Below are 17,769 nucleotides of genomic sequence, written 5' to 3'. Positions count from 1 at the left end.
CCTGCAACTTGATATTTTATTTTTATTTTTATTTATTTTATTTTATTTTATTTTACATTTGTTGACCGGGATAGTCCGACTGGACACATGTCCGTTTTCAGCGGAGGCCCGGGGAGAAAAGCTCCAATCTTACAAAGCAGATGACAACAATATATGACAGATATATACGGTAATAGTTTATACATTTCATACATAGATGGAAGAAGAGAGAGAAAAAAAAAAAACAAAGATTACAAATACAATAATTTGTACAATAACAATTATAGAGAAGAAGATGAGACCTTAATGTTATGAGATTCCGGTAAAAAGTAAGTGGCTTTTTGCCTTGGAGGAAGGTCCTGATGAAAAGGACTGGGAAAAATTACTTCAGATATTTAGATAATCCCTGATGCTCTGACAAACCCAGTAAAAAATTCACAAAAGTTAGAGTAATTTCTGACCAAGATTTTGGGGTAACATGTTCATTAAATCTTCCTTAAACTTGTTCAACAATGGGCAATCGCTAAAGATATGCTTGCAGTCCGCAGGTTCTGGGTAAAAACAATGCCATCACATAAAAGAGGTTGCAGGAAAAATTGTGATAATCTAGCTGGAGTGCAAAAATATTTAAACACTGCCAGGCAAAAATGGAAACCTCCGAGATGTAGTTGCAAACCTAGGAATTAATAACATCTTTTCCCATATGATTGGGGGTATGGAAATCCCCAAATCTGCTTCCTGTATTAGTTAAAACTGTTCTGTGTTGTACAGTTTTAGAGTTAACAGAAGCTTATAAACCTTATCAATAAAGCGGCTAATCTGGAAATGTTGTCTAGACACTATGATCTGTGGGAGGTGTGGAGTTTATTGATGGGAGATTGCTAAATTCTTTAAGGAAATCCCTTGAGAAAGTTTTGCTGTACCACATGGAATAGTATTTATAGAGAGGGTATCATGAGAAAGTTTTCTTCCTCTAAGTAGGTAACCTCTGTCCATAAGTGTTTTTCTGGGAATATAAGAAGGTAATTTATTTCTTTGTTTGGAGATGTCTTTTGTGCCTTCTGATGGACTTCTTGGCTAGGTTATGCAAAGCTATAAAGGAGGTGTGTTTATCAGTTGGGAAGGGGGGGGGTCTGTTAACATTTTTGCCATGCTTCATCCCTTAGAGTTAAAGGATGTTTGAGTTCAGTGGATAGCCATACAGTTTTGGTGGGTTGATAAAGCGTGTGGATAAGTGGGAAGAATTTGTCTTGCAACTGGAGTAGAAAGCTGGTTAGGCTTACACCTGCTGTATTAGGTTAATGCAAAGAGACTATATGGTTTCAGCGGTGGGCTGTGAGAAAATTTTTGAGTTTGTCTATATTTGTCCTACTCTGGTTTCTGAAGGCTTTTAATACTGGTGGAAGTTTTATGGGATGGTTGACAATTGTAAAGGTGATTGGGCAGTGGTTACTAAGTGATGGTAACCAAACATTTATGTTGGGATGGAATTTTGTATTTTTGTAATAATCAGGTCGAGTGTGGAATGTTTGGAGGATGTGAGGTTAGGTTTTGTTGGTTCTTTTATCAGTTGAAGGAGACCTATGTCCATAGCCGGCCTTAGGCATAGGCCAACTAGGTGGCCGCCTAGGGCGCCACTCTAGCAGGGGCACTTTTCCAGTTATTTATTTGGTGTAGGTAGATCAGGATGGGGGCACCGGGTGGTGTGGTGGGGGTCACCATGGTGTCCTTTTGCCTAGGGCACCAGTTGACCTAAGGCCGCTCCTGCCTATGTCTGTTAGGAATGTACCCATATCAGATGAAAGAGGGCAAAGATAATTAAGATTGAAGTCACCTAGAATAATCATGATATTATTTTTGGGACAGTTATTAAGGCTGTTAGTGATGAATACTTTGAACTTATTTAGGGAAGCAGGGGTTGGTAGATACGTTATAGCGATTAGTAGTTATTTGCCTTTATGAGATGGAAATTCAATAAGGACAAGAGTCTGCAGAGGAGTTTCCTTTGGCAATGACTTTTGGGTTTAGGTTATTTATGTACATAATTAGAGAATCTCCATCTGATCTTTTGCCTGTTCTGCCATCATTGATATACTTGTAGGAGGTTAGTAAGTAACTTGGAAGTTGGGGGGAGTCTTTTTTGACCCAGGATTCTATGACTGTTAGAATGTTTGCGTTTTGTTGGGAAATAAAAACACTTATGTGGTCTAGCTTGTTTCTGATACTATGTACATTGAGGAGGGTGCAGGCCTGTGTAGGAAGGGAATAGTTCTGATGTTGAAGAGAAAGGGAGTTGTTAGGCCTGGGTTGGGTTCAATGTTACTCTTAAGGAGTATAAAGAATATGGAGGATAGTCTGAATGAGGTCTTTGGTGTTTTTAGGAAGAGAGAAAAATGTTTCTGAGTCTTTAATCATATAGAAGTGTGATTCTAACAGTGGTGAGCTATAAAATAGGTTTTGTCTGATTACTGGGGGGTTGTGGTGGTGGTTTGTTATTGAGAAAGTTGTTAAAGTAGGGGAAATACGTAGTGATATGATAACACTGATTATCTAAAATATCTCCCCTAATCGCCAATTCCCTCAAGCAAATAGCCAGTCATTCAATATATGGGTCTATATTAGATACTCGAACATTTAAAAGTTCAAATCACTAAAGAACGAACTTTAGTGATCAAACTTTTAAAAGTTTGAATATATATAAAAATAAAAAAAATAAATAAATAAATAAAGAACAACTAAATGGTGTAAGCAGGGGGCAAGCCCCCCTGCACCTCCCACTACTTAAATATACCAACTCCAAGATCGGGCTACAGTGTAGGAAATGGGAAATTCTCCATTTCCGCACTGTAGAACACTGAAATGAGATCTCAGAGTTGGTATATTTAAGTAGTGGGGGGTGTGGGGGTGCAGGGGGGCTTGCCACCCCATGCTTAAACCCTTTACTTTTTTTTAAATATTGTTTTTATAAATATTTGACCTTTTAAAAGTTCAATCACTAAAGTTCGTTCTTTAGTGATTCAAACTTTTAAAAGTTCGAATATCTAATATAGACCCCAATATATAAGGCAAATAACAAGGGCAAGATTCCAAACTTTTGTGAGTCTAATATTGTGGTGGGCTTGTGTGCATCAATTAATCCTATTTGCTGTCCTTCAAAATATTATTTATAGATATTGACAATATGCCATATTATTAAAGCTTAACACTGAATATGCTGATGCATCATTTAAGTTTGATGCAGGTATGCCAGCAGCTTTATGTTTTATTATTAACGAGAAATTATAGATATTTTTATAACTGATTCTTACATTTAGGGCATGGCAAAGGAGTGTTTTACATACTCTGAAGTAATACAATAGTGGGCAAAAATTATTAATGAGAGAAAGGGTCATTCAAAACCTGAGGAAATTTTGAAGTAGCAGTACAAGCACCTAGAAAAAACACACTTCGGGATACATGGAGTGATGTCAGACGGGGAGCTGGATGACCATAGTTCAGCATAACTAGACTGAGCCACATAGCTCCAAAGTAAACAAAAACAAATATATAAATAGCCCAAGCCTTCACATCTTAGTGATAACTAAGTTGCAAGTGTAAATAAACAAAGCAGCAGAAATGTGTTGTGTAAGTGTACTTCCTGACCCTTGCAAACTTAGAAATTATCAAACATAGTGCTAATAAAGGTTTCCCTAAATCTCTTAAAGCAAAGACTGTTTAGCAAAGTTTGTATGCATGAGGTTAACTCTTATGTGCAGTTATAATCAGGTATCCAGTGTTCTTTTACACAGTATTAGATTTACTGAAATTCCTAAAAGCTCCACACTCAGTGGAGCCTGCAGTAGCTACATTGTTTCCTCTGCTATAGCCTGCCAGCTATGCTTGGTAATGTTAAAAAAAGTAGGAAAAGGGGCTTTAGTTTTCTGGTTCTCAAAAGGTGATAAAAAGGGAAGGAAGACACCTAACTACTATACAGCAATGAGACAGTGGCATGTATTCATGTAGGGTAAGTAGGATGAACCGAAAGGCATTTATGAACAGCAAGCTGCTGGAAGAAAAGGACATAACTGATTGTGCAAAGGGATTAAAGTAAAGTGTTAAGTCATTGAATGCTTTTCTATTGACATAACTGTTAACATTGGTAATAAATTAAATCCTTTTATTTGACAATATTAAACCATGTAGCAGGGGAACCAGCATGGTCAGGATAGAAAAAATAATTATGATTTTGAAAATATATGTCTTTTATCAGAGCTATGATCTGAGCTTCATTGACAGATAACAGCATATTCATGTCAATAGTTTGTTTCATGGGGGCAGTGACAGTACATTCAATAAGCTACAAGCAACATCTGAAAATAATAAGTGAGGGCTAGAAAACACTGTTCGGTGTTTAAATGCTGCACCACAAGAAGTCTACCAACAGAAACAGACAGGCTGTGACTTAGCAGCAGAGGGCATGGCTGACTTTTCACATGGAATGTTTTATTCTATTTAGAAGTTATTTCAAGAAGCATTTAGGAATTATGGATTCTGTAAAGCAGGGATCCCCAAGGACAACACTAGGCCTCCCTTAAAAACCTTGCAAGAAATATAAACAGACTCACATAAAGTGGTTGTGCCAACAGCACTTAAGATGATGCATTAAGTATTTACTTCCGGGGTATTAGTTCAGACCTCCTCCCTTTCAACTGAAACATGACAAAGGTACCGTATTCACAAGTGAAAACATGTGGTAAATTTGCAAGCAATGCTTCTTTATTTTTTCACTGAGGGCAGTTAAATAGCTAAAAATGTCTTCAAAATGAAAAAGGAGACTGTATTTTGTTTTCAATCCTTTCAAAAAACAAGAGTTAGCTACAAAACCAGAAATGCATAGAATAGAGCTTCAGTATGGGTGGTGAGTGACACTAATGCAATAAAACAGATGAAGTGATAACCACTTACAGTTTATGTATTCCTGTATGCAGAATGCATGGATTTCATTCTATATCTTTATAAGAAAAGATGAACTCTTCTTATCTGAAATGATGACTCCTCACCTGTCTTGACACCTGAACCATATAATTCATGGGGACACAATAATGAGAACTCCAAAATGGCCCTTCCACATCTGTCACAGCTGTAGATTTCCTTTTGAGATTTTAGAGTGGTGAATTCAGGAGTGAACTCCTGCTACTCGAGGCTTATGCAGAATAGTAAGTCTGCTATTCTCAGTCATTGGCAAAAGTGATTGTGGGTATGTATGCATTGTGGTCTGACCTCCACCGGTGGAAGCATGATGAAAAACCATGGCACCTAAGGCAACACTTAAAAGATGGGACAAATTATGGTTTCACAACATTAATACCATGCCCTTACATATGTAAATAAAGTGTATTGTATCAATTTTGCTTTGTTGATATAGTAATCACTTATTTACAATACAGAGTTCCAGAGCAATACCAGACAATATACAGAACAGCACCTTAGCCTTAGTGACTGTGACCAATGTCTATGGATTTTATCTTTGGTTTGGAATATGAGGATGATAATATTTCTAAAATATTTTCCTGACAACTAATGGTCAGTTAAATTGTAATTATAGTTTAGCAAATGCAGATGAATATTTTCACCTTGGAATGCTATTAAAATGGAAATTCCCATAACAGATAAAGCTTTAAAGTTCCAGAAATGGCTTCTTATATTAGATGGATACTTTAAGTAGTATCCAGGTACCCCACCCTCGCCATCAGCTATTAGTAGACTCTTTAAGTGATGTACCTCACATGCATACTTATTAGCTATATGAAATAAAATGTTTCATATTGCCTTCTTCTATAGACATTGTTCACAGGCTCATAAAGCCTAGAACAGTATTGCTGGACTGTGTATTACTTTTATATGATTAGCTCTCTTTGAAAATGCACTATTATATCTAATATTATGTTACATGATTATGTCTTGGGCATAAAATGAATGGGGAGAAAAGTCTCCACAAGTCTGGAAATGTTGCATTATATTTATGACGTTTAAACTCCCATGAAATATTATAACACTTTGTAGAATAATTTGGTGACATATGCAGATCAGGTCATTGAGTAACACAGACTATTTGTGATGATGTTAAAGCTTGTTTGAAAGCTGGATTGTAGAAACGGACTGTTACTAACCAGAAAAAAATGATGTGAGGCATTAGACTATTTCAAAGAAATGCCTAGATTTGGTTATACTGTGTAGATCAAACAGGTAATAAACTCTATTAAAGCTCATAGAAATTTCTTTTTAAAGATTCAGGTTATTATTGATATTAAAGCATTTGATTTAGATAGTCTGAAATTTTCTTATCACACTAGAATTCCCAGATATTAGATAAGAAACTTAAACTTCAAGCTTTTAAATATTGTAGTATTGGTATATACAACATATTAAAAAAACTGGATACATCTTTAGAAAAAGATCTTATACTATAAGAGGTGGTTTAGAGGTATATATAAAGAGAGTGCAGAAAGTTAAGAAATGGATTGTGTTACATTTGTGCAATTATTTTAGAGGTGTTTATTAATAGAGGGCAGAAAATTATGATCTCCATTATTAATAATTTTCTTGAAAATATTAAATCCCTACTTTGTACCAAAGTCAGGAACTAAAACTTGATCAGTCCTGTTACAGTTTTAGAATTGAATTTCTTTTTCTGGGGATAGGTGGGGTGCTGGGAGATCTGCATGGTTAGAGGACCCCGCATAACAAAGTTTTAAAACTTGAGTAAAAATGACATGCTAATAAACAGAATAATCTTAGTAAAGTACAGTACTGAATGGTGATCAGTACAGAATGTCCAGAAATAAACAGCCGAACCATCTTGGTCGATAGATGAAGTCACAGCTAAAAAGTCAGTCTGCAGCAGTAGTTATGGCACCCATTCAGCAAACTTGGGGTGAGAATGAAATATTCTGAACCGATTAACAATTTCAAAAATAAATAAATAAAGTAACCGATTAACAATTTCAAAAATAAATAAATAAAGTAATAAATAAATAAATAAATAAACTACCTTACATAAGATAGCGTCAGACAGGATGACGACAAGATGGCTGAGACCAACCAGTGCTCCAGAAACTAGAAGATATACTTGTTTCAATCCAAAGAATTGAAATGTCACTGAGCTTCTATACCTTCAAACTAAAAAGGTGCAGAAAAGAATGAAGAACTTGGAGGGTCACATGGGAAATCTGATGCTTCCCCATTAGCATGAGAGTGACACACTGTACCTCTTAAGGAAAGCAATGAAATAAATAATACATTTAGGTGATCAGGGGAAGACAGCTGATGTTAATAATCAGTGGCTCTTTGGTCTTCCAGATGATGTAGAGAAAATGTTTACCTCAGTGAAGCAATTTATAGCTAAACTGCTAATAGATTAATTAATAATGATGATAATGATGTGCAGACAGTGATCATAAATTTTACACCTTAGATATGTGGAGATAACATACTTAATGGGGGGAATTATTAATCTCCTACCAATATTGAGTGATAAAGCTGGACTTCTTGATGGTTTCTTTAGCCATAAACTTAGTTAGAACCTACGAATTTATGAAGACTCCAAATCCCAGGCAAAGCACAAATGAGCATGGAAGGGGCTCACCATTCTTTGGGGGTGGAGCAACAGAGCCCAATACCACCCAGGGTCAGTATTGCAGGTCCATACTCATGCTTTTGGCCTGACCTCACAGTATAACATGGAAAAAATGAAACAGAGAAGACCAGGAGTTTTTCAGATACACCTTTCCACAAGAGGTACAAAATTAAGGACTAAATATAAGGATAATTGAAAGAAAAATATCTAGTGTAGAGCTATTATATCCAGCATGTGTTAATAAAACTGATAAAAGAAGGGATTTTAAGACATTTTGAATCTTGAAAACAGCTTACAGTCACTTTGCTTATTTGTTTAACTAGATGGATGGGCTGGCCTGAGGATCCTTTTCAGCCACAAGTCTGGCGAAAATGTGACAATTACTAATTAAAAGTAATCCAGGTCCAACAGAGTAATCTGATTGTATAGCTGAATTTTTGTTCTGGAGAATTCTATATTGTGTAGAAGTTTTGTCTTTTGTTTTGTTTCATTGATACCACAGGATGATGCTTTTTGGCTTGACTTGTATTAAGGAGACACCAGTGGAGTGGGGCAGTCTTGTGGGAATTTACCAGACAGTACCTTAAAAATGCTGGGAATTTACTGGGGAATAACAGCCCCTGAATCATTGCTGGGTTAACTCCAGGTAGTTACCCAGTTCTACAACGGTGACATTTATTAAGGTGCAAAATGTTGGGAGTGGGAAGTTTTATCAGCAGTTTGTGCTATTTAGGTATAGGATCCTAATTTTATGTCGGGTGGTTGGGAAGTTAATTAGTACATGGGAAAGTATAGGAGATTGGGTAACAGGAAAGCATATACTGCATTTCTTTATGCATGCCATTATTATTAAATTTTACATGTATATCTGGGAATATACATTGGTGTATGCAGGAATGGGAAACTGATGTTCAGAAATGAAAAATGGAATATCAACAGATGAAAGCAACAGATTGCTGTAATTCACAAACAGGAAATGCTGTATACATAGTCGAGTAATGGAGTCATGAAATACTTTACCTAAAACTAAGAAATGTGCATTAATATATGCAAAGGAGGTGAATGCTGTGTGTATAACTAGGAAAATGATATTGTTGTGTTCTGAATTGTGATTTAGTACATACAAACATGGGGTATTCAAATTGCTTTACATGAAAATGCAAGGTGATGCACAGAAAATCAGGAAATCTGCAATTATATATAGCAGTATAAGGACCAATGCCAAACGAATTTTGGATCTGCACCTTGATCAAGAGTTTATGGAGTCATTTAATGGATTTATTGCATGTATGCTTTGGGTTACAACTTCAGTGTTGGATCACAACACATTTTACTGCAGAACACTCAGAGAAGACTCCCCAGGCCATTATCACTAATGTGTACTAATTCTAAACCTGCCCAATCCTACACCTAACCTTAGAAAAATCATTTCCATAACACTACTGCTGTCTAAACTGTGTCTAAATTTAGTGGTAGGGTTTTGATTAACTGATCGCAAAAGGAAACCTGTTTTCCATTTTGCAGGAGTTGGTATGCTTGATCTTTGGAATTTTTTGACAAGTATATCCTTAAATTGTTGGCATCAATCCAATCATTTGTGTTCCAGTGCTTGTGCATTTTGATATATCAACACACACACACACACACACACACACACACACACACACACACACACACACACACACACACACACACACACACATACTTCTTTATGCAGTCACCTTATAGTGATAGTTTCGTAGGAGGCACTGCTTTGCAACATTTTGACATTTGAATTGCCTCATTTATACATGCATATGCAGAATACTGCATACGTTCAAAATAAAATAATGACTGTATGTCACATAGGGCAAAATATGATAGAAACAAAGAGATTCAGTGCTGCTGTTAGGTTATAGCATGTTTATCACACCATTTACCTGTAGTCCAGTCCTAAAAAAACACAAGACTTTTTTAGATTCGTTGAAAAAACACCACAAAATCAATCATTTATACATTTAAAAATCATGAAAAAGATCAGTAGTTTGATAAAATGCAAATAGACATATATTTCCACAAACAACACCAATCAGGAGTGTAAACCTAATTAATGTTAAAACATGAAACATTTAAGGAATGACTAGCCAATGACTATCGTACAGTCAGTAGGTCCTGGTAGATGGCAAACTGACCTGTAGAAACTAGTCTGTCAAGGGATAGGAAGCGTAAACCAGGAATCAAGCAGAAACCATTAACCACTTAACAATTTTTTAATGGCATCTGGTCCAGGCTTCCCTTGCTCTGACTGGCCATTTTGTCTTAGGCTTTATAGACCAGTTGGTGACCCTCTTCAGTTATTTTTTGGCTAATTGTTCCCCAGTTGGTTGAGAATTAATATTAATTAAGACTATTCTGATCAGTGTAACTTGTAAGTGCACATGCTTACATGAGTTTTGTCCAAGTACAGATCTGTTTTTGCTGAGTTTATTTATTTTTTTTCTCCACAGGACTGGCTTGATGGATTCTGTACCAGCACCCAGTCACCCAGTCATTCTATGTGGGTGAGAGCTGGCCATCAGAGCTGCCCATTCATTTCTGCTAGGGTAGTCCAGTTGGGCCACTCATTTCTAAACAATGAGAGTCACGTGGCAGGGAGTGAGCCTCTGGTCTTGAGGAATAGCCTACCCCTCTCCCAGTGGAGTACCCCTTCCCTCCCAGTGGCTCACTGAGACTCACTCAATGTTGCCAGTTGCAGAGAGTGTGCCTCTGCATGCTCACTTGGCTATCTGCATATGAGCTATGGCAGTGCATGCTCCTAGGTTCATGCTTTATGAATGTATCACCAAATGCTTCTGCTAGTCATCGAACTGTTGAGTGAGAGGCACATTCTCCTTCAGGAGGGATACGTTAGCAACAGCTACTCACTGCTATCCTCCATAGCCAGATGCTAATCAAACATAGTTAACCTGCAGCATAGTCAGGGCTTTATTTCTCCATGCCACCTGTGCTGGATTTTTTATTATTTATAAATGATTAAAAGTTGGCCTGTGATTTTATTCAACAAAGCTAAAGAACAATAATAAAATTAAAGCTCTAATATAACATTTCAAGTGGTTTGAGCTGGATTTGTCAGAATTTCTGTGGCCTTGCGTGTGTATTTTTATCAGTTTTTCTTCTGTTTTGGTTTGGTTTAAGTCTAAAGTAGTCTTGATTTAGAAGAATGAAAATGTTCACTTTATGTTCTAATTTTGATAAAATTGTCAAATGCCTTTTTTCAGTCTGGCCTTCTTTGTTGTATCTGTTTTTTTTTTAGCTGTTTGGATTTTTAATGCAATCCTAAGGGGTCATTATTTGTACCTTATATGCACAGACACACAATCACACAGGCTCTGTATTTCTAAGCATCTGTTTGTCTTTCTTCAGGGATGATATTCATAAGATGGATGTGCTAACATTTGCTGAGCGTCAACTAGATGAATGTCAAGAATCACATGCCTTGGCTGACAAAAATGGGGCAGCTCTGCTCTGGCAACTGTTGATATACCTCTGCAGACAGAATGGGGTGAGTAGCTAAGAGGCAGTTTTATTTGACTGCAGTTGGTTTAAGAAAATGGCAGGGGTAGTAATATTTGATTTAATTCAGAAGGAACATACATATTTTAATATAAGACTCCCAATGTAGTTTTAATGTTATGCACTGTACAGACATTGCCGGAAACTTGCCATAATGTCACATACATTACACAGATAATGCACACCTGCTAACTGATCAGAAAAAAAAATCAAAGCCATATACAAAGTATCAAACTGCAGAAAAAAACTACATAGTTGAAGTAACTTAGCCAAAAAGTGTAGTATATTACAAAAAAATGATCTGTAGTACAAGGGTTTTGCACTTCTGTGGATCTCACCTTCTGCAGAACAGCTGCAGAAAAGGTGAACATTAACATCCATATTGACCTGTTGCAGTTTTCCACTTTATGTCATTCACAGTGACATGAGGATTGTCTGATTCCCTGCATTTAATTATCTACCTGCTGACACCAAGAGGTACTCAACCCACTAGTGTCAGTAAGACAAATAAATCAGGAAAATCCTGTCTCATATTTTCTATAAATGTCTTTCCCTCCAATTGTTGCATATTTGACTCCCATTTAAACTAAGGAACTTGGTAGAGTTGTTGGGAAGATGAGGGTGGCAATCTATCAGATATAGTAATTCACACGGGAGCATTGACATATCTCCATTCCAGCAGTCTTCCTTAAATGAAAATTGTATTTCGGATGCTGTGTAACATATCCTTCCCATCCACTCACTGCGCTTTGTCTCACATCTCAGTGAAAAGTTCTTCTTTGTTGTTGACAAATCACCTTCAGAACAATACATATTTTATTTCTTTTGTTAATTTTTGTTTGATTGACTGTCAATTTATTCCTCCAGAATGAATGAGAACTGGAAGAAATGGCCATTTTATTCTAGAAAGCAATCATTTCAATATGAGACTGCTGCAACCAGTATTTCTTTCTTGGAAGCACACCTGTCTTCGAGTTGCTTATTGGTAGGGGAACCTGACAATTATATGATGGACAGTTGCGCAAATCCTAACTCTGCAAGTCCATTTCACTGAATACCACTTTCAGCAGTCATTCACATTGCCCTTTTCTTCAGTGCATTGTAACCATGCAGTTAGTATGCATAAGCTAAAATAACCACAGCAACCAGGAAAATTTGCTTCACCACAAAAACGAATCACACAGCAATAGCCACTGAAAAAGAATTTATTCCTCTAGCGCCTCGGCAACAGTAAGCCTTCAAGGAGTAACATACAAAACCTTAAAAAACGTTTTTATACTGTCAGCTCTACTCAATAAAACAATCAAACAATTAATTAATTAATCCAATTGTTAAAAGAAACTCGCATATATTTAACGTGAAAATGCATTATTTTTACAAAACACTTTTCCAACAGCAATCTGTATTCAAGCCCTTTGGAATCAGTGTATCATATTTTAAAATGAAAATAGTTTCCTTACGTAAAAGCATCAACTTATACATTTCTTTATTCAAATATGGCATATTAATCTGTTCTAAAACAGTAGCTTTCAAACCCTCTATATGCCCATCATGACATTTATTAAAATGAAGAGCCAAAGGGCTCTCCATTTTATTTATCCTAATATCTCTCAGATGTTCCAGTAATCTAGTTTTAAACATCCTTTTCGTCTGTCCTCTATAAAACTTATTACAACTACACTTGATAGCATATATAACACCCTTTGTCCTACAATTAAATGTTCCATTTGTTTTAAAACTAACATTATTAATATACAGAAAGGAATTAATAATATAAGGACAACCACTACATTTGCCACAAGGTTTTGTCCCTCTGAAATAAATTTGCTGACATAATTTGATATCAGGTCTCTGAAACTTAGTATGTACCACCAAATCTTTAATATTCCGTACCCTTTTATATGAAAACATTATTTTTTTATTAGAGAGACCATCAAGTTCTATAAAATTTTTAAGAAATTCCCAAAAATGAAGAATGCATTGTCTAATACTATCACTTAAAATATTATATTTAGACACTACAAACAACTTTTCATCTTTGTCACCACTAATCATTCTTCTAACATTAATTTTATTATTTCTATTATATCTATTATTCAATACTTTTAAGACACTCTTACCTATTAGTTCTATATCAAAACTTCTATTTTTAAACATTAATTTTGTTTGTTCTTATTCATTATTAAAAACATCTTCACCATTACAAAGTCTGGAGATTCTCAAAAACTCTCCGTAAGGCAAAGATTCTATAGTATGTTTAGGGTGACAACTGTTTCCCATTAAAAACTCATTTACTACCCCAAACTTTCTGTGTATACTAGTACTAATATGTTCTCCCACTTTTCCACATAATGTAATGTCCAAAAAAGAAACTTGATGGCCAACCTGTAAGCCATCAAAAGTTATATCAAATCTATTAATTTGAATATTTTCCACAAAATTTTGTACTAACTGATTGCCACCTTCACATAAAAAAATTAAATCATCTATGTATCTAAAATAATATTTCACGTTAAAATATTTCACATGTTGTTTAAAAAATAATTTATCATAAATGCATTCTCTTTCTACCAAACCCATAAAAATATTTGCATACATGGGTTCAAAAGATGCACCCATGGCAGTACCTTGGATTTGATGATACACTTGATTTTCAAAATAAAAAAAAAAATATTCTGCAAACAAAATTGTACTAAATCCATAACATAATGAGTTAACGGGCTGTTGCCCATCTGATACAACAACGATTCTAATCCAAAAGTGTGTTTTATATTAGTGTAAAGACTCTTTACATCTAGGGTTATCCAATACATATTTTTACACCACACAACATTTTTTATTTTATCTAAGAAATCAAAAGAGTCCTTAATATACGATGGAAGTTGTTTGGCTTCCTTTAATAATACACCATGTAGGACAACCCCCAAATTGTGCAAAAAGTATTTACTAGCTGAAACTATAGGACGGCCTGGAGGATTAACACTATCTTTATGTATTTTAAGCAGACAGTAGAAATAGGCTGGACTCGTCTCATTTATTATTAATTTATTTTCCACATCTTTTTCCGACCAATAACCCAGTCTAAGACCCTTATGAATCAATAATATATAATCGGTCTTAGCTTGTTAAACAGCCTCAATATTTACCATTTCATAAACTGTCTTGTCCTCTAATAGTTCAAGACACATTTTCAGATATTGTGCATAATAAAGAATTACTATTTTGTTGCCCTTGTCTGAGGGTTTAATAACTAATTCCCTTTGCTTCGAAAACTCAGTCAAGGACAACCATTCTTGTTTCGATAAATTATATTTTACACCTTTGTGGTTAAAATTTTTAAATAACATTTCCAACTCAAACTGAATCATAGCATAAAACTTTTTTATGCCTTCATGTGTAAAAGGTGGCATAAATTGACTATTAAAAGTCACAGCAGAAGTATCAATTAAACAATAAGCATTGACGTCACTGTTACAAGAAACAAAAGAGTCAAACAATTCACCTTCAGATGAATTTTCATCTGTGCTATCATAGCATGCTTCAGGAACAACATTTAAGCATGCACGATGTTCAAAATAGTACCACAGATGTAATTTCCTAACAAATTTATACATTTCTAATTTGCACTCGTATAACTGTGGAATAACAGTAGGGACAAACTTCAACCCATGATTTAAAGCACTAAGCAAAACCTCATCAACTGACAAACCAGATATATTCACAATATTATTATATGAAACAAGTCCATTAATACCACTTTGTCCTCTTGTTGTCCCGCCATGGTTTGTATTGTTCCCCTCTTTGTTGTTCACGATCCGCATATCCTCTTTTTTTTCAGTATGTATAAGCTGCCTTCAAAAATATTTATATGATGTCTGAAGGTTGTATTCAGCAATCTGGATTTGATTAATCGAGACTTAGACAACTGTCGCAACAAATCAATACAAATCCACTGATGATGATGAGGATTTGGGAAGAAAACCTGAATTCTGTCTTCTTTACTGGCTTCCTTTTTAATTTGCCAGAAAACTGAAGACTTGTATTTATATAATTTTACATTTTATATGTATATATGTATATGTTTATTAATAGCAGTTTTACCTATACTATTTTGACAGGGGCATGATTTTTGGGGATTGGTGTGTTATTTGCGTTATTTAGTGTGTTTTTTATCATGACATGGGTTCTGTTGTTGAATTGTACTGTGATTGTTGAATATTTATGAACTTTATGAATATTCATTATATGGTTTTAGTTTATTAGTTCAATGTTAAATGGAGGTGGATCTGTTTGTCTAAATTGAGCTCAGTAACAGTTTTCTAATTTCCTTGAAAAATTCTCTGATTCACCAGAGATGAAAGTGCTTGGAATACTGTTTATACCATTTGGATTTTTATGTGACTACACCTTTCATGTGTTTTATTGAATAAATTCCTGGATAAACTGTGAGTCGGCTTTTGTACCTGAACCCACTGCCACTGTTTTTGTCATTTGGAGTTTGTGTGGCCTACTACATTTCTGACTGGTCTGTTATTATGGCAGCAGAGGGTCAAGGGACTGATTCACAACAGTTGTTGTTCTCTCAGACATTTGGCCAGTCCATGGAGGATCTCCTTAATCATATAAAAAGTATGTCTGAGAGGCCAGAGTGAATTGAACGCTTTCAGGCTGTAGGAGCAGCTGCGGATGTCAATGATGTCAATAACGCAAAACAGGAAGGCAGGAACTTGGCTTCTACAAGCTTGATAATACAAATTTAACCCCTATAAATGGACCTTTATCTAATGAAAACCCTCATTCACAGCATGGGATGACTGGGACAGTTAATCGACCTCCAGGTGAAGGTTATAGTGCTTCAAATACCCGCAATAATTGTATGGGACAGAATGAGGTTTTTTGTGTTGGTGAATGGCTGCAGGAAAACCCGAGGCTGACACCAGTAAATACTGTAAGTACTGCTGATTATAGCACTAAACTACAGAAACTAGACCATTACTTACTGAAAATAAAGAAAGTACAATTAGAGAACTCATACTTTAAAGAATGTTTGAAAACTAAGATTGTACCAAAGGGTCTACGAATGTGGAGATTTCCACCTAACTAACCTAGCTAACTCGCCCCTGCATAAGGAATTGAGAAACATGTTTGATAGACATGGATTTGAGTATATGGACACTGTGGTTAAACACAATGAAACTTTGTTGACTGGTTTATTTAATGATGCTACTGAACTGGATAAGGCAATTACAGGGGATAGAACTTATTTGGACAATTTATTTGATTATAATAGAGTTTTTAAATTAATTGAGCACCAAATTAATATTATTAAAAACAGAAAAATAAGAAAGCTTGAAAGGGATAGGGGTCAATACAATGAGATTAAAGCATACCCTGAACCCCGAAGGTCACAGAATTGGGTGGCACCGAATGAATTTAATGATGGTAATGATGGTTATGATGAACCAGATGAGACTACTTTTTTAGAAGAGGAACAATTTCCTCTACTGAGGTGGTCTGAATGCCTCCAAAAGAGATACAACAAGGAACCCCCCCAGGTCATGGGGCCCACACTACGAGCAGGGGTCAAGGGGGGTACACCATGAATCGAAGGGAGAATTGGAGAGGGGGTTATCGGGGCAGAAGATAACTAATGATGGTGAATTAAAGTCCTGCATTATTGTGAAGAATAAAACTGGTGATTTTAATGTGTTTAACTTTTCCTCCCTGGATGTGGATGTAACAATATGTGACCTGTTATCTAGGGGTATGACAATTGTACCGGAAAAGAATTTTGATTTATTAAACACGTTGATTGACTAGAAACACTATGTAAGAAATATTAATATTTTGTTTAAATTTGATGAATATGCAAGTAATCCCCTGCACATTTCCAGTACTTATAATCCACCTGTCTGCCCATCTCTACAAATATTCGAAAAGTTATGTGAAATTGATATAAGGAATTTAAGAAATGGTTGCATTACTAATTTAAGTATTAATGAAATAGAATGCTTCAGTAATCTGAGATCTAATGTTGATATTAAAATTATTAAACTGGATAAGGGGGGTGGGGTGGTCATAATGGATAGGGTGGATTATAATCAGAGAATGATGGATGTCTTATTGGGAGATGCTTATGTGAAGAGCTCTTTAATGAGTTGAATGTTTCATATAAGATGATTCGTAATATTTTAAATGACTTTTTTATTGAAGGTTCTATTACAATTGATGAATTCAACTTTTTATCTACCTCTTATCCAAAAATATCATGTATGTTTGGTTTGCCAAAAATTTACAAGTCTTTATTTGATCCACCCATGGGACCAGTTGTTGATGGTCATGGGTCTATAACATATCCGTTGGCCAAATTCTTGGATATCATGTTGAAATCATTTTTAACAACAGAAAATAATTTATGTAGAGACTCCTGGGACTTTCTTGAAAGAATCAACAAGCTGGACTATGCTGATTTAGGAATTTTTATTACCATGGATGTCAAAGACCTATACACAGTGATACCCCATGAGCTTGGTCTTAAATGGTTTTGTGAGTTTTTATGTGAAGAGGGTGTTTCTCAACCTAGGTTTAACATATATGAACAATTGTTGGAGGTGGTATTGATG

General features: G+C 35.5%; 1 protein-coding gene across 1 annotated transcript in view; it reads left to right on the top strand.

The window, feature by feature from the left end:
- The window catches only part of LOC122813417 (protein transport protein Sec16B-like), a 1,253,021-nt gene that overhangs the window by 440,015 nt on the left and 795,237 nt on the right, over nucleotides 1-17,769 (top strand). The window contains exon 9 of the mRNA XM_044085733.1: nucleotides 10,997-11,135. Within this exon, the coding sequence (XP_043941668.1) occupies nucleotides 10,997-11,135 (139 nt within the window). The remainder of the gene's footprint in view (nucleotides 1-10,996; nucleotides 11,136-17,769) is intronic.

Source organism: Protopterus annectens, chromosome 10.part0, assembly GCF_019279795.1.
Source record: "Protopterus annectens isolate FY-2018-M chromosome 10.part0, PAN1.0, whole genome shotgun sequence".
NCBI lineage: Eukaryota > Metazoa > Chordata > Ceratodontiformes > Protopteridae > Protopterus > Protopterus annectens.
The sequence above is the reverse complement of the archived record's forward strand: the minus strand, read 5'-3'. Positions and strand labels throughout refer to the sequence as shown.